This window comes from Argopecten irradians, chromosome 13, assembly GCF_041381155.1.
Source record: "Argopecten irradians isolate NY chromosome 13, Ai_NY, whole genome shotgun sequence".
In the NCBI taxonomy this organism is placed as follows: Eukaryota; Metazoa; Mollusca; class Bivalvia; order Pectinida; family Pectinidae; genus Argopecten; species Argopecten irradians.
This window is the reverse complement of record NC_091146.1, coordinates 15941726-15966739: the sequence shown is the minus strand read 5'-3', so window position 1 is coordinate 15966739 and position 25014 is coordinate 15941726. Positions and strand designations below refer to the sequence as shown.

The window sequence follows — 25014 nt, the reverse complement described above, 5'->3', positions numbered from 1 at the left end:
TGTTGCGATGACAAGGGAATCCAGATAGCCTTAAACTTGTGTCTTTTCCATTTATCTTATGCTATGTGCTGTCACATCCAAAACAAACTGCTCTCATGGCATTCAGTGGTATCTTTTGATAACTTTTCCTGGAAAGAGAAAATCAAATTTAGGTAAACTATTGATCAGTAAAAGCATAAATATTTCAAGCTGTATATTTTACTGTTGCATTGCACCTTACACTTCTTCGTCACAAAGAATCGTCATGCTTTTTCATATTAAGTAGTATGTATTTTGTAATATTAATGGAAGCAAATATCTACAAAATAAACAAACTTGGGGAAAACTATAGCTGTTCTCGATCAAGCAAGTGATCTTATTCTTATTATGACAATTCAAGACATTTTAATCAATTAACTTTCCTCAGAGGCTCAGATCATATCAAATGCTTGTTAAGAAAATAATATGTAATGGGAAAAAAATGAAGATTTGTCGACACCTTTTCAAGAGACAATATATACATGCACATCTATATAGGCATTCATGTACATTCAGAATCTCCTCCATTATGCTGTATTCATGTTTCGCTGGATAAGGTAATGTCTCCTCTTAGTTTTGATGACTGCATACATGGTGCATCTTTGACATGCCATATTTTGGAGTGATAAGTAATGGCTTTTCCATATGTCAATCTTTATAGGCCTGCAAAACACAAATACCATCAACAGTATTTGAAACATAATTGTACCTATAGGTAAGTTACAATTTGTGATGATCCAGATTTCAAAACAGTATTAGACTTGAAGATTGAATAAAAAATAATGTGAACTTATACATGCACGCAATAATACATACAATGCAGTATATATATATACATGTATATATTTTTGGCAGAATGTCAAACCCCTGTGCATATGTTTTGTTCAGGTATTGTGTTGCATGTATTTTACTCTTAGGAATATATGATGCAGTATTATAATTGGATAAAATGAAGATATTCACATACAATTTTATATAACTATATATACAACTGTACAGCATAATTGTATCTCTGTCATGGCTCTACTTCATTCGCTTTAAGTCTTTTACATAATGTATTTATCAAAACAAGAAGACATTTTTATCTTGTGCATTAATGCAATACATATATACCATGGATTTAAAATTTTGAAGTGGTAGATCTACTGTTACTTTCTGTGTGCCATACTGTTATTCCTCTGTTAAGTGCATATGGATCACCGGATCACCCAAGGAATATACGATCTCATTTCTATGCCTATTTCTATTTCACTTGTCTCTAAAACTCCATATACATGTACAAATGTATTGTGCATGTATGATTGTATCTCTATACTGATTACATCAATATGCTAATTCATTCTCATGTATGTTACACACTATACAAACTATGCACATAGTCGTTTTGTGATGTGATACTCCATTACCACGGATATTTATATGGACAATTTGGCAAATTAAATCTGTTACACCTACTGATAAAATATTAAATATTAGAAAAAAAAAATGCAAGCAGTTAATTTTTTGTGTAATTTGAAAAGGAAACTGCTCCAAAATTTAAAGTAATATTCGTGTTCTTGTTATAATGAAATAAAACATCGATATCGAATTTGTTTTTTTAAAGAGCCTATCAATGTTGGTCATTCACTACACTGACCAATCAAATCCTGTTTTAACCAATGACATGTAATTATATCATTGCTTAAATAATATCCGTACAAATACGGTCCTCAAGGACCTCACTCATGACCGTTCATGATTGTTTTGTTAATATCAATTGCCGGACATTATTTCATATTAACACGTATTAATATAGGCAAAATCCTTTCTTTAGTGTGACCTTCTTTCAACTGGATTATTCGCAGATACGTTCATATATACAAATGGCGAACAGAAATAATTAAGATCTAAAAATAATTGAGTTCTTGGTATCTTATTCATCAATTAAATCATCTTCATAATGATTTGTTCATTCCAAGATGGGCATTGGAAGGTATGTATGAACAAGAAGAATGTAAAGTAACAAGGGAAGGGCCTTAACTATCATCTGTCTTCCTTCGCAAAAGTCATATAGGAAATTAATTTAATATGGTGTCATAGTAGCCATCTTCAATTTGGGATCAACCAGAGATGTAGCAACACTTTGTCAAGATCATATCGGGATCATATCAGGCAGGTACATGTATATTGCACCGGTATCAAGTTAGAATTTTCAAAATTCTGAAAATAGCCTATGTGGCTGTACGTACCCGGATGATCACCAGGTAAATCCCAGCGACACCACGAGGAAATTTAGAACATGTTTAGATTTATTCAATGTTTAACAATGTTCATCCTTATAAAACTTATAAAACTGAAGACTTTAAACACGCACTTGTACGCCAAAACTACAAAGGAGCGAAGCATTACTAAGTAGAGATTACCCCTCAGTTGCCTCTTAATCGAGAGCGTGAACCCGCTTTGCTCTTACCTGTGTAAAGTGCAAATCTGTTTGTTCGCTTAATACTTATTCCCAAATAATTGACTTTCCATGATTAACTCCCTAACTTTTCATTTGACCAATCTCTGATAATAGTTTTTAAAGGATTTAAACACTTTAAATAGGATTTTAATTAATGTTTAAAGAGACTTATTCATAGAAACGACGAAAATAAGATGACAATGCAGTAGAGGCGTCTGTCAATATCTATCAGTTGACTACATCCCTTGGGGAAACGGCAATACAAACCTATTATCATATGTGATGGTTACCTACGTGTTGACTGTGGCATTTATTAACGTCCTATTAACAGCTATGGTCATGTAAGGACGGCCTCCCATGTATGCGGTGTGTTGCGTGTATGTTGTACGAGGTGAGTGTACTGGGAGACTGCGGTATGTTCGTGTTGTGTCTTCTTGTATAGTGGAACTGTTGCCCTTTTTACCTACGTGTTGACTGTGGCACCAACAGAGCGTAACAACCGAATCCCCAATCATTGCTACAATTCTGATTAACTACGATATTTTAATTCAGAAATATGGCCATAAGGATATCAACGCTATCATTTGACGAAATTTAGTAATTGTTTTTTTCAATTAAATATATTACGAAAACATAATAGGACTTTAACCCACGGTGAACGACGAAGGACGAAACATGATGACTATAATCGCCTTTAAATTAGAGTTCAACCGCATTTAAATAAGTGTAAAAGTATTTGATTTATCCGTACTTACGCTCAGTGTTTTTGTTATGTCCTGCGTGATAAACCATGTGTTGTGATCGAGACTCCTTTTGTTATGGGGATTTTCCCGATTGGGAATCCCGTTTCCGGTTCATACTTACATAAATTTTGATTGGCTGTTATTTTTGATACCTAGTCCGCTCACCTGTATAGTTTAAGCACGTGCTGTTCATGGCATATTATTGAATTTGGGTATATATCCAGGTGTTTTAGCTTAAGCTTAGTATAGCGAGTTGTGATGGAAGCTTTCATGTAGCTGGTCAGCTACATTATCTCTCTTTCTCTTCAAGGTAATTATCCCGATATTATGTAGGATTTTTCGGCCGTAGTCCTCAAAATTACTCCGGGTTGGGTGGTTGTATTCCATGTAGACAGCGCTAGGCAGTATTTAAAATGTGGTAAATGTTAATATAGTGAACCCCAGGGTCGGGGGAGGGTGGTCGTTGGAGTCGGTAATATTAAAATATAGTGTACATGTGCTGTAGTTGCTCAGCTTAGGCCTGTATTGTTTTGGCCATGTTGTCTCGCTGGTGAAATGCGTTCTTTGTAAATATTCTGTGATGTTCTGTATTTCATCTCCATGTTTAGCCATTGTGTCTTGTCTATAATAAAATGTTGAACTTTATGAATTGTGTTGTCGTCCGTCAACCTGTAGACCTAGCCAGCAGAAGTCGAGACGGAACCACAGAGTTGACGAACCTATAAAAATCCACTATACAAGTTTAAATTGTATATCGGTGACGAACACTGAATCTTTTACATTAGCAAGCCTTTGTGTTAAAAAGGCAGAGGTCACCAATTAGGCAAGCTGTTATTTACAATCAATTATCGACTAGCCGCTGGTTGTACACTGTAGGGCATTCATAATATTTAATATTCATATTGCATTATCAATCCCTTGTAAATATAAAGTAGTGTGAAGAATAAGCATTATTGGAAGACAACGTTCATTGTTAGCCATGATGATGGATCCTCTCTTAGCTTTGATGCTAGTCGTGGGCCTGGCTATCGGAAATACTGAAGGTCGGGATCTTAAAAGGGATGACACCTTATTTGAAGGTAATTAAAAATGTGTGCCATAACTGGGTATGTTTTCTGCAGTAATATAAATCAAAACATAAAGGTGAATTTAGCTGTGAAAATCATTCAAATGGAAAGATAGACATCACTTTGGATGCCTTATGTATACTTAGAGACCAGTAAAGATAGGGTGTTACCCCAGAATAATTACAACATAATTTATTCTTTGTCTTTCATACAGATCTGATTTGTTTTACAAGAAAAAAGTCGCCACGAATAAAAATTTGGGAAAGTGTTATCTTGACCCCCCCAAACAGTCAGAAAAAATAGGGATAATTGCATAATTTGCTAACTTTGAAGCCAAATATTAACTTAAATTGTTATCATTAGATACTAGAAAATTACTGTATGGCAAGAACGTTATAAGGACAGATAAAATAGTTATTATCCACAATACCATTGATACCCATTTAGGTGGAATCTTTTTAGATAAAGGTTGTTGATTAAAGGTTTTAAAAGTAAAACATTTTACTTTCACTACCTAAGATAACATGGTTGTTCAAAGTTGGTCTTTTGGCCTTTTCCAGTGATATTTTGAAGTTCAAATTGAATAATGTCTTTTTTTATTCAAGAATTAATCAGTATTAAAGTACCGTCTCAAGTGTTTAGATAGTTAATAATTAAAATTCTATATAGGCTATTCTCACCTAAAAGAGACAACTATATCAAGATATCCCCAAATACAAAAGACGTGAGGTCGATCAAATCCTCATTTAATGGCAATTTGACTAAACTTCTCTAATTGGTTAAGTCCTTAAGTTACAATATTAAAAATGTGAATATATATTTTGTGACAAATCAGACTGCAAAATCATTTGGCATATATTACCAGCATAATGTAGCGTTCTTTATAAAGTGAGATTAGAGTTTCTTTTTGATCAAATATTTGAACAGGTCAGTTTTTCATTTTTCCATAATTGAACCGGGTGGGGGATACATAATTTTCAATGAGATAAAGGAATAAAATAAAAGTTCAATTTCAATTTTAAAGCTGAAAATCATCACATCTCTGATTTATTTATTGGCAAAATTTTATAACAAACGAATAAAGCATATTTGAAAAAGATTTTTTATTGCAGATTTACGGACTTGCAGATTTACGGACTTGGACAAATTTTGGTATTCAGTCAAATTAACGTAATAGGAAGTTTTTACTATTAAATAAGATGTGCATATTTATACCGTTTTTACAACAAATGATCAAAATAACAAGTACAAAATATACAAAAAGGATATAACACACTTGGAAGCATTTGCTTTTTTATTTTCCGAAATATTAGCTACGAAAATGGGTTTTTTGTCAAAAATTTATGTATAAAAAACACTTCAAATTGGCACGATCAGTCAACTTGACAGGTTAATGTTCAGTCTTTTGTCTAGCTAATGTGTTATCTTTCATGCATTAACATCAAAGAAAAAGTAATCCTTTAAGACATAAAACATAAACTAATATTGCTCAGAGAAACATTGTGACCTATTGCGATAGCCTTTTGTCCGTCGTCGTCCGTTAACGTTTTGTTGTGAACACAAAACTTGAGTAAATGTGAACCGAGATTGATGAAACTTTGTATGTAGCTTAATATTAATAAGATCTCGGACGAGTTCGAGTTTCAGGGTTGATGGGTCAAGTTCAAGGTCACTGCTACTATTTTTAGAAAATCCCTATCAGCACTCTAGCGGCTTCATTCCTTGAGTGGTTTTGATCACACTTCACACATAGACAAAGGATCATAATATCTCGGACAAGTTTGAGTGTGAAGATTGCCAGACTAAGGTCAAGGTCACTGTTACTATTTTTAGATAATTTCTTTGTCAGCACTCTAGCGGCTTCATTCCTTGAGTGATTTTGATCAAACTGCACACAAATACAAAGGACTGAAAAAGTTTGAGTTACAAGGTTGCAGGGTCAAGGTCAAGGTCACCGTTACTATTTTTAGAAAATCCTTTTCAGTGCTCTAGCGGCTTCATTCCTTGAGTGATTTTGATCAAACTTCACACAAATTTAAAGGACCATAATATTTTCGACAAGACACAGTTTCAGGATTGCCAGGTCAAGGTCAAGGTCACTGTTACTATTTTTAGGTCACCTGACCATACCTCATAGTGACCTACTGCAATAGCGTATTGTCCATCGTGCGTTAACTTTACTTTGTGATGGCCCTGCAGGTAGGGCGTTAGAATTATACCTGCTGTCCCTATTGCATGATCGTAAAAGGCGACTAAATTTAGGATCTTATCTTTTCTCTTCTTCCTAACTGACTTGATCTTTCCTAATGCCTTCACTTTTGGCCTTGAGTTGAGCGTTCGCCCCTGTGAGGAAGGCTCTGGGTTCTGTCCCCTGGCCAAGACACACCAAAGTCTATAAAAGTGGTAGTTTCTGCTCCTGCTTAGCGCTCAGCACACAGGGAGTGGGACGACTGGTTCGCCTGTTGTCAGTATAATGTGACCGGGTGGGGTGTGTCGCTTGGTGTCTTCGGCGGCATGCTTCAGTGATATAGCACTATAAAAAGGGCAAAAGTTCCACTATACAAGAAGACACAACATGAATATACCGCAGTCTCCCAAAACACTCACCTCGCACAATATACACGCAGCACACCGCATGCATGGGAGGCCGTCCTTACATGACCATAGCTGTTCATAGGACGTTAATTAATGAAACAAACAAGCAAATTTACTTTGTGAACATGATGACTTGAGTAAATGTTAACCGAGGTTGATGAAATTTTGTACGTAGCCTTATATCAACAAGATTTCGTACGAGTTCAAAAATGGGAATTATTCGACAGTAACGTACAAGTTATTGCCCTTTGTTCTAATTTTATCATTGTGCTTGTGAACAAGATAACTTTGGTAAATGTGAACTGATTTTGGCCCTGCAGGTAGGGCGTTAGAATTGTACCTGCTGCCCCTTTTGCATGATCGTAAGAGGCGACTAAATTTAGTATCTTATCTTTTCTTTCTTCCTAAATTACTTCATTCTTCCTAACGTCTTCCTTGACACCCACCTCACTTTTGGCCTTTAGTTGAGCGCTCGCCCCTGTGAGGAAGGCTTTGGGTTCTGTCCCCTGGCCGAGACACACCAAAGTCTATAAAAGTGGTAGTTTCTGCTCCTGCTTAGCGCTCAGCATAACGGGAGTGGGACGACTGGTTCGCCCGTTGTCAGTATAATGTGACCGGGTGGGTTGTGTTGCTTGGTGTCTTCGGCGGCATGCTTCAGTGATATAGCACTATAACAAGGGCAACAGTTCCACTATACTAGAAGACACAACATGAATATACCAGTCTCCCAAAAAACTCACCTCGCACTACATACACGCAACAAACCGCATACATGGGAGGCCGTCCTTACATGACCATAGCTGTTAATAGGACGTTAATAAATCAAACAAACAAACAATCCATGCACAACTCTAGGACAAGAAGCGATTTAGAGGATTTACCTCTATTTCCCCTATTGGACCCCGTCCCTCCTGCCCCCGGGGGGTCAGAGCAAAAATTTATACAAGTTCTGTTCCTCCTCCCCCAAGGATGTTTGTGGCCAAATTTGGTTACAATCCATGCAGAACTCTAGGACAAGTAGCGATTTAAAGGATTTACCTCTATTTCCCCTATTGGGCCCCGCCCCTCCTGCCCCCGGGGGACCAGAGTCAAAATTTATACATGTTCTGTTCCCCTTCCCCCAAGGATGTTTGTGGCCAAATTTGGTTACATTCCATTCAGAACTCTATGACAAGTAGCGATTTAAAGGATTTACCTCTATTTCCCCTATTGGGCCCCGTCCCTCCTGCCCCCCGGGGGGTCAGAGCCAAAATTTATACAAGTTCTGTTCCCCTTCCCCCAAGGATGTTTGTGGCTAATTTTGGTTACAATCCATGCAAAACCCTGGGACAAGTAGCGATTTAAAGGATTTACCTCTATTTCCCCTATTGGGCCCCGCCCCTCCTGCCCCCCGGGGGGGTCAGAGCCAAAATTTATACAAGTTCTGTTCCCCCTCCCACAAGGATGTTTGTGGCCAAATTTGGTTACAATCCATGCAGAACTCTATGACTAGTAGCGATTTAAAGGAAATGTTGACGTACGGACGGACGACGGACGCCGCGCCATGACATAAGCTCACCGGCCCTTCGGGCCAGGTGAGCTAAAAACTAAAGAAAACCTGGATCAGTCCTTCATTAAAAGAAGAGAAAATGGGGAAAATATCCGTTTTAATAAGACTGGTAAAATCCTGGGCATCACGAACTTATATTTTCTTACATATTTTATTTAGCGCATAAACTTTTGGATTTGCTCCATAAATCGAACTTTTTCTATGAAAACAAATGGACTGAATGCTAATGAGCATAATTCACGTTCAGCGTAAAATGGAATGCACACTCGTGAAATTAGAGAAATTTCAGTTTCAATTCCCTTTTCCTTTTTTACTACGTACATGTTAGCCGAGATACTCTGGTCCTGACACCAGACTTAGACATTATGACAGATAGATGTCAAACCAGACATCTGTTCTGTCATAATGTCTAAGTCTGGTGTCAGGGCCAGAGTATCTCGGGCTACGTACATGTATACGGTACAGTACCTACGATACTAAGAATTACGTACTGACGGCAAATGATAGTCCACCAGGTAGCATCAAGGGTCAAAATAATATCTGTTGTGTCTTTTTAGTGATGAAACTCCAATAGTCTGGCAATATTTATATCTCCTTAGTTCACTCTAATATTGACGTTTGTACTAATATAAATCATCGAGTCTTCGATTAGTTTAATTCGTTCCGTGTAGATAAAATTGTAGCCCTATATATAAAAATGCCCATACGATAATTAAGACTCATGCACCTGGTAATCAATACTTGATGTATATACACGCATACTGTGATGAAATGTATGATGATCCTTTTCTAACCACACGAAACGTAATCGAAAAACATTTATTCAGTCAATTATGGGTCCTAACAAACACATATATGTTGGGTAAATGAATACTGAGAATAGATATATATAGATGTAATATACGATATGTATACATATATTTACAAATAACGTATATATACATGCAGTAACCGTGTTGATCATGAGCAAATTAATATAATACAGACATGTCTTAACATACAATTTGATGTATTTCGACTAGCGCCGATTCCAGTGATTTTTCATCTACATGTACATGTACTATCACATATTTCATAGACATAAGAATATCGTTATAAAATACCCAATGAAGAATAGAAAGCAGTTATAATACATGCACATGTATTTATATAGTAAGTTATTAGTCCACCTCTTTACGTATGTTCTAAGTATTTAGATATATATACTCTGCTCTCCTAACTCTCAAATTATGAATAGATTAGTAGTATCATGATATATATTTTTATATATATAGTTTGGGATAAATACTGTATTTATCTCAAATTATTACACGAGAGGAAAGTTAAAATCAACCGATCATCACCAAAATTGACACGGCCACGTGTTTATATCTGTACGATAAAATACCCCAAATGGTGCCCCATGTATGCATTTCACAATTTACATCCACTATATTTCGATTAATACGTATTTTTTATTAAGCTTTATATAAAGTATATGTAACCTTTGACAGGACACATTTATAATCTGTGAAATCTAATATGTATCATATAATAAAACAATTATAGAACATTGTATTGCTCACCGTTTGTTCAAAACTGCCCTCTCTCGGCCACGCTTGCTTTGTTTACTATCCGGGTATCGAATCGAACATATATATGTCTACACGAGGTATTTTTAACTATGCAAATCAACCCGTTCTATTTTAAGAAATCTTTACTAATTGATTATGGCGTAATTATCTTCATTGGAAAGAAACCAAATGAAGAACCTTTCATAAGGGATGTTAATGTATATTTTAGCAAAGTTTGGTGAAATCAATATGGGACTTTAATGAAGTTCGGACAAACAAATGTAGAATGAATCGCTTTCTAAAAATCCATTGATACATAATATAAGCCTAAAGTTCTCTACACAGTGTAGCATCAATTTAATAAGTCATTTCGTCCCAATATACATATATTAGTATATCTGTTGTGCTATTTGGGCGAGATGACTACATAGACGAAACAAATACGTCGATTCCGGGATACAAAGAACTCCTCTAGGGGGGAGAAAGAAAATGTTGATTCCTTCATGTGACCGTGGAAAATCTAGGGCATATTTTCCGTCATACCGGTGACACTTATAAGGAAGAGAATACTTATGTCCGAGTAAAGGTCAAAGTCGGCAATTGTTGCTCGATAAAGGAACTAAGTTATGTTTTTGTTTTGTTTCTAATTAGTTACAGTTCTTTTGTAAGAAAGTACCCAGGTAAGTTATGAATATTTGTGAGTGAGACGTCAGAGACCGATGATTTCTAAATGTTAGACGACAGCTGCCATAACTTACAGTACTCGTCATTTCCTTGTGAAGAGTCTAAACTCAATTTTCATGCATATTTAGATTACATTTAGTAGATGTTTTGACAATCAATGAGAAGTGTTTTTGTCATAATGTTACAAATGCCGCAATTTTATTTCAAATGTGCCGAAATAAAGTGAAGTGGTGATCAATAAAGTCGCATGACTAAAGTGGCTGAATGTTGTATTCCGGAAACGACGTATTCTGACAGAGTGAAAACTTTTTAGCTCACCTGGCCCAAAGGGCCAGTGAGCTTATGTCATGGCGCGGCGTCCGTCGTCCGTCGTCCGTCCGTCCGTCAACATTTTCTATAAATCGCTACTTGTCCTAGAGTTCTGCATGGATTGTAACCAAATTTGGCCACAAACATCCTTGGGGGAGGGGGAACAGAACTTGTATAAATTTTGGCTCTGACCCCCCAGGGGCAGGAGGGGCGGGGCCCAATAGGGGAAATAGAGGTAAATCCTTTAAATCGCTACTTGTCATAGAGTTCTGCATGGATTGGAACCAAATTTGGCCACAAACATCCTTGGGGGAGGGGGAACAGAACTTGTATAAATTTTGGCTCTGACCCCCCAGGGGCAGGAGGGGCGGGGCCCAATAGGGGAAATAGAGGTAAATCCTTTAAATCGCTACTTGTCCTAGAGTTTGGCATGGATTGTAACCAAAATCAGCCACAAACATCCTTTGGGGAAGGGGAACAGAACTTGTATAAATTTTGGCTCTGATCCCCCAGGGGCAGGAGGGGCGGGGCCCAATAGGGGAAGTAGAGGTAAATCCTTTAAATCGCTACTAGTCATAGAGTCCTGCATGGATTAGAACCAAATTTGGCCACAAACATCCTTGGGGGAAGGGGAACAGAACTTTTATAAATTTTGGCTCTGGCCCCCCGGGGGCAGGAGGGGCGGGGCCCAATAGGGGAAATAGAGGTAAATCCTTTAAATCGCTACTTGTCATAGAGTTCTGAATGAAATGTAACCAAATTTGGCCACAAACATCCTTGGGAGAAGGGGAACAGAACTTATATAAATTTTGGCTCTGATCCCCCGGGGGCAGGAGGGGCGGGGCCCAATAGGGGAAATAGAGGTAAATCCTTTAAATCGCTACTTGTCCTAGAGTTTGGCATGGAATGTGACCAAAATCAGCCACAAACAACCTTGGGGGAAGATGAACAGAACTTGTATAAATTTTGGCTCTGGCCCCCCCGGGGCAGGAGGGGCGGGGCCCAATAGGGGAAATAGAGGTAAATCCTTTAAATCGCTACTAGTCATAGAGTTCTGAATGAAATGTAACCAAATTTGGCCACAAACATCCTTGGGGGAGGGGGAACAGAACTTGTATAAATTTTGGCTCTGACCCCCCAGGGGCAGGAGGGGCGGAGCCCAATAGGGGAAATAGAGGTAAATCCTTTAAATCGCTACTTGTCCTAGAGTTTGGCATGGATTGTAACCAAAATCAGCCACAAACATCCTTGGGGGAAGGGGAACAGAACTTGTATAAATTTTGGCTCTGATCCCCCAGGGGCAGGAGGGGCAAGGCCCAATAGGGCAAATAGAGGTAAATCCTTTAAATCGCTACTAGTCATAGAGTTCTGAATGAAATGTAACCAAATTTGGCCACAAACATCCTTGGGGGAAGGGGAACAGAACTTGTATAAATTTTGGCTCTGGCCCCCCGGGGGCAGGAGGGGCGGGGCCCAATAGGGGAAATAGAGGTAAATCCTTTAAATCGCTACTAGTCACAGAGTTCCGCATGGAATGTAACCAAATTTGGCCAGAAATATCCTTGGGAGAATTAGAACTGAGTTTGTATAAATTTTGGCTCTGGTCCCGGGGGGCAGGAGGGGCGGGGCCCAATAGGGGAAATAGAGGTAAATTCTTTAAATCGCTACTTGTCATAGAGTTCTGTATGGATTGTAACCAAATTTGGCCACAAACATCCTTGGGGGAAGGGGAACAGAACTTGTATAAGTTTTGGCTCTGGCCCCCCAGGGGCAGGACGGGTGGGGCCCAATAGGGGAAATAGAGGTAAATCCTATAAATTGCTACTTGTCCTAGAGTTTTGCTTGGATTGTGACCAAATTTGGCCACAAACATCCTTGGGGGAAGGGGAACAGAACTTGTATAAATTTTGGCTCTGACCCCCTGGGGGCAGGAGGGGTGGGGCCTAATAGGGGATTTAGAGGTTAATATTAAAATTCCTTCAGAAAAGAAACAATGAACCTGTATTCAGAACATTACTTGGCATTACAAACCAGGTGAGCGATACAGGCCCTCTGGGCCTCTTGTTGTTCACGAAATTCACATTAAAAATTCTGATGGTAACAATTAAGGTCACCTTGACATGACCTCTAATAGGATGTTGTCATATCCTCTTATCAATCATACTGAAAAATTATCTGTATTTTAACCAGATTGAAAATGTTAGGTCTTGGTACTCAACTGGGAGACTTTTCTTTTAATGTATGGTAAGGATATTTCACTATTTCTATTTTACAGTGAATATGGATGACACAAATGGAGGTTTACAACATATGAGAGTTCCCCCTCCAGATCCAGATCCAATTGGTGATACAACAACAACAACTTCAAACCCTGATCCAACAACTTCGAACCCTGATCCAACAACTAGGAACCCTGATCCAACAACTACGAACCCTGATTCAACAACTACGAACCCTGATCCGACAACTTCGAACCCTGATCCAACAACTACGAACCCTGATCCAACAACTTCGACTCCTGATCCGACAACTACGAACCCTGATCCGACAACTTCGAACCCTGATCCGACAACTACGAACCCTGATCCGACAACTTCGACTCCTGATCCAACAACTTCGAACCCTGATTCAACAACTACGAACCCTGATCCGACAACTTCGAACCCTGATCCGACAACTACGAACCCTGATCCGACAACTTCGAACCCTGATCCGACAACTACGAACCCTGATCCGACAACTTCGACTCCTGATCCAACAACTTCGAACCCTGATTCAACAACTACGAACCCTGATCCGACAACTTCGAACCCTGATCCAACAACTACGAACCCTGATCCGACAACTTCGACTCCTGATCCAACAACTTCGAACCCTGATTCAACAACTACGAACCCTGATCCGACAACTTCGAACCCTGATCCGACAACTACGAACCCTGATCCAACAACTTCGAACCCTGATCCGACAACTACGAACCCTGATCCGACAACTACGAACCCTGATCCGACAACTACGAACCCTGATCCGACAACTTCGAACCCTGATCCAACAACTACGAACCCTGATCCAACAACTTCGACTCCTGATCCAACAACTTCGACTCCTGATCCAACTACAGAGGATTGCCGGAAGGACGAGTTCAAGTCAAAGATAATTAGAAAAATTGTGAAGAAGTCTGTTATTTTGCTACTTTTAAAGTCATAAGTATCGGAGGCATGCAAATGGTGACAAAGAGAGTGGAAATATCGGATAGCTAACAAATTTGCTTATTCGTAAATATGTTATTTATGAATCCATACTGTTTTATTTATAGAGCAAGACCATTATTTGTAGATACATCTTACGAATATTGCTTTGCTTGGTATATCTTGTATTACATAGTGGATGTTTTATATGGATTAACTTGTGTAGAAAAAGAACTATTAAAGCGGCTTCATCCTTTTATATCATATTGTATGCTTGTATTTAGTATTAACTGCTGGTTGATTATTCCTCTCTGGTTTCTCAGTGTTTCCTCTAATAATTCCTCGAACGTCCTTAAAATGGCACTTTTAGTTAATATAGGACCAATCGAAGTAAAACTTACGAATTCAAATCATTTGGTTCTGTTTTAGATATTATTGACAACAATTATCATATTTTCAGTTGATAATGCGACTTTTAATGTGAATAGTATGGCAGTCTAAATGCGTTCATTGGTCTTCCAAAAGAAAAAAAAAATATCAAATTGACAGTCAAGTTCTACTTATTGGTATATGCGTTGGGTCCGGAATTTAATTCCCGATACCAACGCAGTGACATGATGACGTGTAAAATTTTGGCGATCTGGAACCAAACGCCAAAAAAGTAAAACATAACCACACCAAAAATATCAAAATAATTTTAGTACAGTTCGAAAAATAACTCTTTGAAAGCGGGGCTGCATGTGAATATCAACACGGACATAGCCAATCGGAAAGACCTTTTAGGACTCCTATAATACTGTAAGAATTAAAGTGAACAGTCGGGCAAGGATGGCTAAAGTCGGTAAAAATGGTGTGAATGTATCCAGTATAATTTCGTATGAAATAGAAAACTAAAATTTCTCGCCAAAATCTGTCTGCGTACGAAGAAATTGATTTAAAGTATAGTAATCCTAAAACGTCCTCCGGCTGACTATGTCCGTGGTTACATTTACACGCAGCCTCGCTTTCAATGCTTTCAACTTTCCTTTACTTTAATGGTCAGAACTGGGAAACGTAAGCAGAACTTGGCCGTCGTATTAATATGTGAGAACTTTTGGAAGGCCAATGAACGCATTTAGACTGGTTTTCTTTGCCCGACTATTCACTTTAAATATTTTGTTATAAGAGCGATTTTGACGGGAAATTTTAATTTCCTATTTTATACTTATACTAGATATATCAACACTATTTATTCCGATTTCGACCTTCCTTTACCGACTAATCACTTTAAACTCAAAGTATACTAAAGATGTATATGCGCTACACAAAGGTTAACTGGAATCCTTTTGTAGGAAAATGTAATTTCATGCAATTAGAAATTATTTTAAAAGTATTAATCTCTTCAACCTATGTTGGTTCATATAAAAGACTAAACTATGCTAGCTTTCTGGATTAATTGAAAGTTGAAAATAATATACATTGTTGAACTGATCATGCAAATCGAACATGAAGTGCTGTGCAGTGCACTTTCACTACGGTAATATATAGCCATGAATGTTAGGCCTAATAACAATAGCAATGACGTTTACAGGGAGGCAACATTTGCTTCCACATCTCTAGATGGACGAGAGCGTAGTAATTTCATCAGAATAAAATCAACCAAATGAAAGACTTTTGCAAACAAATTTAAATCTCATTTTTGTTTTGTACAAATCATTAAAACAAATATAATTGATCATCGTTTATAGCATCAAGTTTGTATCATTCAAATAGATAGATAAACGATTTTGAAAACGAAATAGTTCTAAGTAAACATCGGAAAACATCACTGATTGCGATATTGTAAGCATCGATTATCGTTGTGATAATCATTGTACATGAGTGCTTTATTATTTCATACCTTCAATTAGGATGTGGAAGTTCCAAAACAGCATTTAATTTTCATCACGGATTGTTTTTTTTTTTTTTTTTTGAAGTCCTTAGGTTTGCCGAGCGTACCTATAATTGTTGTTTCACAGCATAAAAACAGCAGGTTACAAAAAGAAACTGTAATTTGGTAAGTTTCAATGGTAACATATAAAACACCTCACATCCGTAATGGCAAAAGGCACAACTAGGATACTTGTCTGATATATTCAGAAAATTTCATTGATCTACGTTAAACGGATTTGAAGTTATAGTACTGAAACACAAGAAAACAGTAATTTGGAATTTTTGAGTAAATTTCGATGGTAACAGAAACAAGAGGCCTACGCTCACCTGGTTATTGCAATACCAAGCAAAGTTCTGAATACATGATCATTGTTCTTTTATGAAGGAATTTAAATCTAATTTCCCTATTGGGACCAACTCTTTCTGCTCCAAAGGATTAGAGCCAAAATGTCTACAAACTATGTTCCCCTTCCCAAAAGGATGTTTCTGGTCAAAGGACCTGTTACACCTACCTTTGAATTTTGTCCACGAACCAATATAACAAAACCCAGGTGCATTTTGTAGTACTATGACAGAGATTTGTTTGTTTGATAAATTAACGTCCTCTTAACAGCTATGGTCATGTAAGGACGGCCTCCCATGTATGCGGTGTGTTGCGTGTATGTTGTGCGAGGTGAGTGTTTTGGGAGACTGCGGTAAATTCATGTTATGTCTTCTTGTATAGTGGAACTATTGCCCTTTTTAAAGTGCTATATCACTGAAGCATGCCGCCGAAGACACCAAGCAACACACCCCACCGGTCACATTATACTGACAACGGGCGAACCAGTCGTCCCACTCCCCGTTTGCTGAGCGCTAAGCAGGAGCAGAAACTACCACTTTTATAGACTTTGGTGTGTCTTGGCCAGGGGACAGAACCCAGAGCCTTCCTCACAGGGGCGAACGCTCAACGCAAGGCCAAAAGTGAGGCGGTGCCAAGGAAGGCATTAGGAAAGATAAAGTCAGTTAGGAAGAAAAGAAAAGATAAGATCCTAAATTTAGTCTCCTTTTACGATCATGCAATAGGGGCAGCAGGTACAATTCTAACGCCCTACCTGCAGGGCTCACTATGACAGAACCTGTACGATACCGATGTGATGATTTTTGGTTAGAGTTACGTCCCTTGCGACGGAGTTTTCTATTTTCTATTAGAGTTATTCCGCTTTGCACTACATTAGGTAAACATATGGTACATATGTTATTTTGTTACTCTACTAATTATATTTGATTGTAATAGGACATTTAATTAGTGATAATTGCCGATCACACCTAATGATAATTTCATGATTCTACAGAATTATTTGATTTAATTGTTTGACGGGAGATAGATAAAAGGGCAGTCATTATTTTATATCGTTTAATTGTAATATGCAAATCAGCGTCACGAATGTTTAATACTCCAGGCCCGAAATAAATATAAGTGAGATAGATTACATTGGGTTGGATTTTTTGCTGAGGACGCCTGAGATCGAAAACTATTCAACGACGACAGGTAAGCCACTTTACAAAGTGCTGTGCCAGTAGCTCCTGAACAAGGGGTTGCCTGAAAAGGCTACACTGGTTAACGGTACGTTGTATTGTCGCTGGAAGCTCCTGAATAAGGGGTTGCCTGCAAAGGCAGTCTGTCGGCGTGCACGTTGTGGGGTGGTGTCGGTGTGTGAAAGGTTCTGGGTACGCCAGTGGCTCCTGCATAAGGGGTTGCCTGAAAAGGCTACACTGGTACGCTCAGACCAGCAGCATACTGGTACTGGTGGTCGTGATAAGTGTGTTTCAGAGGTATTGTAGATAAGTTTGCCTCGGAGCAGGATACTGTCCGTCAGCCGCGTTCTGGCAAGCGTGCCAGGGGTTATTCACTACAGTAACAAGGTAATAGGTTTACCTTGAAGCCGGACAGCTCGTGCTGGCAGTTGTGCAAGGGGTAGTCACAGCCGTGACAGGTTATAAGTTAACCTCGGAGCGGGACACTGTACGTCCGGCTTGTACTGGCTGTTTTGCCAGCGTTTGTCACGGAGTAGGGACTGTGGTAGTGGTCCTTAGAGACACGTGGTTGTAGTGAGTTAAGGTTGCTGGCGAGTTGTAAAGCCAGTGTTAGTGGGTACGACGGTTGGCTAAGTAGGACAGAGGCACTGTCCAAGCGTGTATTTTGTATATAGTTATTTTTGATATTGTTATAAATATTGATCAACTGTCCGACCAGGTAGTCGGGGATCCCAATCGCTTCTGGAGCAGGTAGTTCTCTCTAAATTGAGAGGTTGCACGCTACACCTTTAAAAAAAATCAAAAGGCCCCAGGTGTCTGTGCTAGGGATGATTTAATGTTGCCATCCCGAAGTATACACCAGAGTTCCCTTTTAGGTCCAAAACTATATCAATCTGATTGAAATACAGATCCTTATAACCACTCCGTTCAATAGAGGATCTGAGAAAATCCGATTAAGGGTCATGTTCGAATGACCTTTATACCACGTGTAATTCAGATCGAATGCATTTTCTGCACGTTGCTCTGTCAATTGACAATGCCATTTCGCCCCAATATTTAAATACGATTAGCTTTATTGTGCTTTTTGGGCGAGATGACTACGTACACGGAAATTATTCTGACAGATTTTCAAACTATTTCGTCCCCTGAAATTCACTGTCAAAAAATTTGATTGGCCATTTACAAAGGTCACATGGACATGACCCCTGATGGGATTTTCTCAGATCCTCTTATCTAACGTAGTGATAATATGGATAATAATATAATAAGATTGAAAACTATATCCAATGAATGTTCAATTTCAAAAACCGATATCATGTTCTCAAAAGTATACATTTGCGCAAATTTTGACTGAACAGATGTAACTTAAAAATTTGAAATAATATTTTTCTAGCTTCTTGAAACCAAAAATAACCAAATTTGGAGGTCTATTTTTAGCTATATCAAATTTTCACCAAAATGGTACACCCACTTCCAGGTCTTGTACACCAAATATATTTAGCAACTTTTTAGCACAAAATATTAGAAAACTATTCAAAATTTCAAAAAAAAAAAAAAAAAAAAAAAAAAAAAAATCGATGACCGGTAAAGTTGTCATCTGAAAGATAAATCACATATAATGATAATTAAAGGGTGCAAACTATTATATTTCTTTTAAAATGATATGTTTTTATTAATAGAATGATTTTCTGATAATATTAGGCACTGAAATTATATTATTTAGCGCATTAAGATAAAAATATTTAATCCTAAACCCCTAAAGATAGGGTACTTCTATTGAAGATTTGTAGCTGAACAGAGTTTTAACGAAAGTCGTTTACTTTCTTCCGGTTCTTGTACACAAAAAATATAAAGTAACTGTTTTGAACATGATGTAAGAAACCTATGTTCAAAATTTCCAAAAAATCCATGACCGGTAAAGTTGTCAACTGAATGGTATATATATATTTCTATTTACATGATATGTTTTCATTAATAGAATGAATTCTTGATAATATTGGGCAGTGAAATGTTATTATGTAGTGCATATAAGAAAACAATATGTAATATAAAGCCCAAAACGTTGGGGTTCTACTATAGAAGATTGTAAGCCAAACAGAGTTTTAACGGAAGTTGTTCACATACTTCCAGTTCTTGTTTGTTTGTTTGTTGATTAATTAACGTCCTATTAACAGCTATGGTCATGTAAGGACGGCCTCCCATGCATGCGGTGCGTTGCGTGTATGTTGTGCGAGGTGCGTGTCTTGGGAGACTGTGGTATATTCATGTTGTGTCTTCTTGTATAGTGGAACTATTGCCCTTTTTATAGTGCTATATCACTGAAGCATGCTGCCGAAGACACCAAGCAACACACCTCACCCGGTCACATTATACTGACAACGGGTGAACCAGTCGTCCCACTCCCGTTATGCTGAGCGCTAAGCAGGAGTAGAAACTACCACTTTTATAGACTTTGGTGTGTCTCGGCCAGGGGACAGAACCCAGAGCCTCCCTCACAGGGGCGAACGCTCAACTCAAGGCCAAAAGTGAGGCGGTGCCAAGGGAGGCATTAGGAAAGATAAAGTCATTAAGGAAGAAGAGAAAAGATAAGGTCCTAAATTTAGTCGCCTTTTACGATCATGCAATAGGGGCAGCAGGTACAATTCTAACGCCCTACCTGCAGGGCCTTCCAGTTCTTGTACTCCAAAAAACAATGATAATGCTAATAAACTATGGTCAAAATGAAAAATTAGCAAAGGAATATAAATTTGAAAGCTTCTACGAATATTCTTCCCATAACAAAATCATAATTTAGTATATTACTGAAAAAGGAAACAAGTATGCTTGGAATCCCGTCCACAATAAAAGTGTTGGAAATCATAAATCCAGGAGATAAAGTAGAGAAGTTATTGCTTCTGATTTGAAGTTACCAATTTTATGTCAACCGTTAGATGCCACATGACATTTTATTAAGCATTTAACGTCTTTCAGTTGGCATTCATAGCCAACATGAATGCCAACTGGACAGAGGCAAATTCCATAAACGCGCTAACGTTTCATGTTGAATTTATCTGTGTCCAGTTGGCATTCATTTTGGCTATGAATGCCAACTGAAAGACTTTCAATGCTTATATTTAAATTTGGTTACAATTTTATGATGAAATCTCAAGGGATTTTGCATCTATAATGAATTAGTCATTCGTTATCGTCATGGATGTAACAGCCGTTTTCCGTGATCGCTGGCACAATCATAATGACATCATAATAAACACAGAAGTTCATAGACTATTTCAATGCAAATTGCGCTTGGTATGGTGGGACTGCAGTATAAATGTAGATATAGAAGCATAAATTACTTCTTGTGACATGATAAGAATATTTCACCCTATCAGATCATAATGACCACAAAAATACTTCCTCAAAGCTGTTCTACTACGCTGTATTTTCTTTCTGGAACCAAATGCATGTTAAAGTGAATAGTCGGGCAAAGAAAACCAGTCTAAATGCGTTCATTGGCCTTCCAAAAGTTCTCACTTATTAATACGACGGTCAAGTTATGCTTAGTTTCTCAGTTCTGACCATTAAAGTAAAGAAAAGTTGAAAGCATTGATTTTGGCGAGAGATTTTATTTTTCTATCTCATAAGAAATTATACTTGATACATTCACACAATTTTTACCGACTTTAGCCATCCTTGCCCGACTGTTCACTTTAAATTCATTTCTGAATTTTAAATGTTGACGCATGTGTTTGATGAGTTTAGATCACAATATGCATTTGCCCTATTGGTGAGCAGATGGCTGAAGTGCTTTAGCATTTGTCAGATGGGCATAATAGCCCAAGTAATACATGGTGAATGCCACATGGGCACGCATTTCTGATGGCCTTTTGTCAGCAGGACATATGCAATAGTAGGTCGTCACAGGATCATCAATTGCATCATGATTAAACTAGATCCAGACAATAAATTCAGTTTGAGACTTATGGCCAGAGTTAATTTGACCTCAGATGATGTTGTTTGCATGTTGGTAGACGCATATCTCATATTCATCGTTGTTTGTCTGGGGTTCTGTAATGTAACCTGGTGCATGTTTCAGCTGATAGGTTCCACAATCCAGAGTTTCTAGGTGATCCAAATCTAGCTTTGGAAAAGAAATTTCAAGAAATTGTAAGCTACTACCATTCGCTCTTTGCTCTTCAAGACATATTTGCTTTATCTGCAACACGCTTGGCCAATTCATTGTCCCCATTTGTCAATTATGTCTTGGCCAATTCATTGTCCCCATTTGTCAAGGATGTCTACATCTTTAACTTAGTAACGCATACATGAATCCTTTACCAATGTCAGTTTTTTTTCTATAATTTTGACCAAAGTTTATTTGTTAACTGATCTAAAACATTATTTTTGCTTTTCCTGTGTACAAGAACCGGAAGTAAGTAAACTACTTCCGCTTTATCTCTATTTGGCTTAAAATCTTCTATATAAGAACCGTATCTTTTGGGGTTTTAGGTAACATATTTTTTTCTTAAATTCACTAAATAATAACATTTCAGTGCCCAAAGTTATCAAGAATACATTCTATTAATGAAAACATATCATTTTAATAGAAATATAATACTTCGCACCCTTCGATTTGTCATTATATGAGCAATATAAGGATATATGATTTTTCTTAAAAAACACTATCCTATGGTAATTAACCATTACGTAGACTTTACCGGTCATGGATTTTTTGGAAATTTTGAACATATGTTTCTTACATAATGTTCTAAAGAGATTCTTTATATTTTTGGTGTACAGGAACCGGAAGTAGGTAAACTACTTCCGTAAAAATTATGTTCAGCTACAAATCTTCTATTGAAGTACCCTATCTTTTAGGGTTTAAGATTGAATATTTATTTCTTGATGCGTTAAATGATAGCATATATCATTTTAATAGAAATATTATAGTTTGCACCCTTTAATTATCATTATATGAGCCATATAAGGATATATGATTTTTCTTGAAAAATTTACCCCACAGTAATTTGTCTTTTAGACTTTTAAATGATAACTTCACCGGTCATGGATTATTTTGAAATTTTGAATATAGTTTTATATACATTATGTGCTAAAAGTTGCTAAATATTTTTGGTGTACAAGAACTGGAAGTGGGTGTACCATTTTGGTGAAAATTTGATATTGCTAAAAATAGACCTTCAAATTTGGTTATTATTTTTTTTGGTTTCAAGAACCTGTAAAAAAATATTTCAAATTTGTAAGTTACACATGTTCAGTCAAAATTTGCGGTAATGTATACTTTTGAGAACATGATATCGGTTTTCGAAATTGAACATTAATTTGATATAGTTTTGGACTTAAAGGGAACCCTGGTGTGCACCTCGGGATGGCAACATTAAATCATCCCTAGCACAGGTCCATGGGGCCTTTTGAATTTTTTAAAGGTATCTTACAGGTTCACTGTCTTAGTACTACAAAATGCACCTGGGTTTTGTTATATTGGTTTGTGGGCAAAATTCAATGGTAGGTGTAACAGGTCCTTTGGTTACATTCCATGCAGAACTCTATGACTAGTAGCGATTTAAAGAATTTACTACTATTAAGCGCAGCCCCTCCTGCCCCCAGGGAGTCAAAGCCAAGTTTTATACAGACTCTGTTCCCCTTCCCCAAGGATGTTTCTGGCACAATTTGGTTACATTCCATTCAGAACTATATGACTAGTAGCGATTTATAGGCTTTACCTCTTTTTCCTCCCATTAAGCCCCGCCCCTCCTGCTTCCGGGGGGTCGGAGCCAAAATGTACACAAACTATGCTCCCCTTTCCCAAAGAATGTTTCTGGCAAAAAATGATTACGTTCCATGCAGAACTCTATGACTAGTAGCAATTTACCTTTATTTACATTATTGGGCCCCGCCCCTCCAGTCCCCGGGGGCCAGAGCCAAAATGTATACAATACTCTGTTCTCCTTCCCCCAAGAATGTTTCTTGCCACGTTTGGTTACACTACATGCAGAACTATATGACTAGTAGCGATTTAAATGGTTTACCTCTATTTCCCTTATTGGGCCCCGCCTCTCCCGGATGGGAGGGGGGTCAGAGCCAAAATGTATACAAAACTCTGTTCCTTGCCCCCAAGAAAGTTTCTGACCACATTTGGTTACACTCCACGCAAAACACTATGACAAGTAGCGATTTAAAGATTCACCACTATTTCCCCCATTGGGCCCCGCCCCTCCTACCCCCGGTGGATCAGAGCCAAAATTTATACAAACTCTGTTCCTCTTCATCCAAGCACTTGTCTAATGTAAAAAGAAAGATTCAAGGAACTGCATTAAAAGGTTTTTGAAATGTAGCCCGGAAAAGGATTTCTTACGGATTGAGAGCAAAATAATATCCTGCGCAAAAACGTTTCGCAGGAGATAAAAACTGAGAAAATTTGCTTTGCTAGAAACCAGACAACGCGAAAATCTGCGGAGCTACAATCGCGTATTCAAACAAGATCTGAAAGAAATGGGAAAAAATATAGTAAGAACATGAACATCAATAGCCCTGCAGGTAGGGCGTTAGAATTGTACCTGCTGCCCCTATTGCATGATCGTAAAAGGCGACTAAATTTAGGATCTTATCTTTTCTCTTCTTCCTACTTGACTTTATGTTTCCTAATGCCTCCCTTGGCACCGCCTCACTTTTGGCCTTGAGTTAAGCGTTCGCTCCTGTGAGGAAGGCTCTGGGTTCTGTCCCCTGGCCGAGACACACCAAAGTCTATAAAAGTGGTAGTTTCTGCTCCTGCTTAGCGCTTAGCAAACGGGGGGTGGAACGACTGGTTTGCCCGTTGTCAGTATAATGTGACCGGTAGGGGTGTGTTGCTTGGTGTCTTCGGCGGCATGCTTCAGTGATATAGCACTATAAAAAGGACAATACTTCCACTATACAAGAAGACACAATAAGAATATACCACAGTCTCCCAAAACATGCACCTGGCAGTGAAGTGAATCAAGGTCACAAGCTAAAAACACAAGCATGTGGTATGACTTGAACATTTGTCATGAAAAGTGGGACAGCTTGTCAGTTTTCAACTTCGGTTGATCACTACATCAGCATTCTGTCGCTATTGCCTGACAGGCTGGCAGTACACTCTCGATACCTTGCTCACAGTTTTGGTTTTGTTATCTTGACGGTGCCACCAGGTGGCGCTGTTACTGTGCAAGTGGGACAGCTTGTCAGTTAAGTTTATTAAATCTACGACTAAAAGAGTATTTACAGCAAAAACCAAGAATAAAATGTTGTGGACTTTTGAAGGTAATGGACTGTTTTGAGCAGAATATCAGTGTACCATTAAAAGAGGCCTGGGATGCCTATGTTTACTACCATTGCTTGAAACTAACATCATCAACCTATGAATATGTTTCAAATGACGCAAGAGATTTCTTATTGAAAAACTTACCACTTTGCTGGCACTC

General features: G+C 38.0%; 1 protein-coding gene across 1 annotated transcript; it reads left to right on the top strand.

The window, feature by feature from the left end:
* Positions 1-4151: 4151 nt before the first annotated feature.
* Positions 4152-14405, top strand: LOC138306422 (proteoglycan 4-like). Its single transcript, XM_069246869.1, has 2 exons — positions 4152-4280; positions 13234-14405. Exons 1-2 carry the CDS (start codon positions 4181-4183, stop codon positions 14163-14165), a joined length of 1032 nt encoding a protein of 343 aa, XP_069102970.1. The 5' UTR covers positions 4152-4180; the 3' UTR covers positions 14166-14405.
* The last annotated feature ends 10609 nt before the right edge of the window (positions 14406-25014 follow it).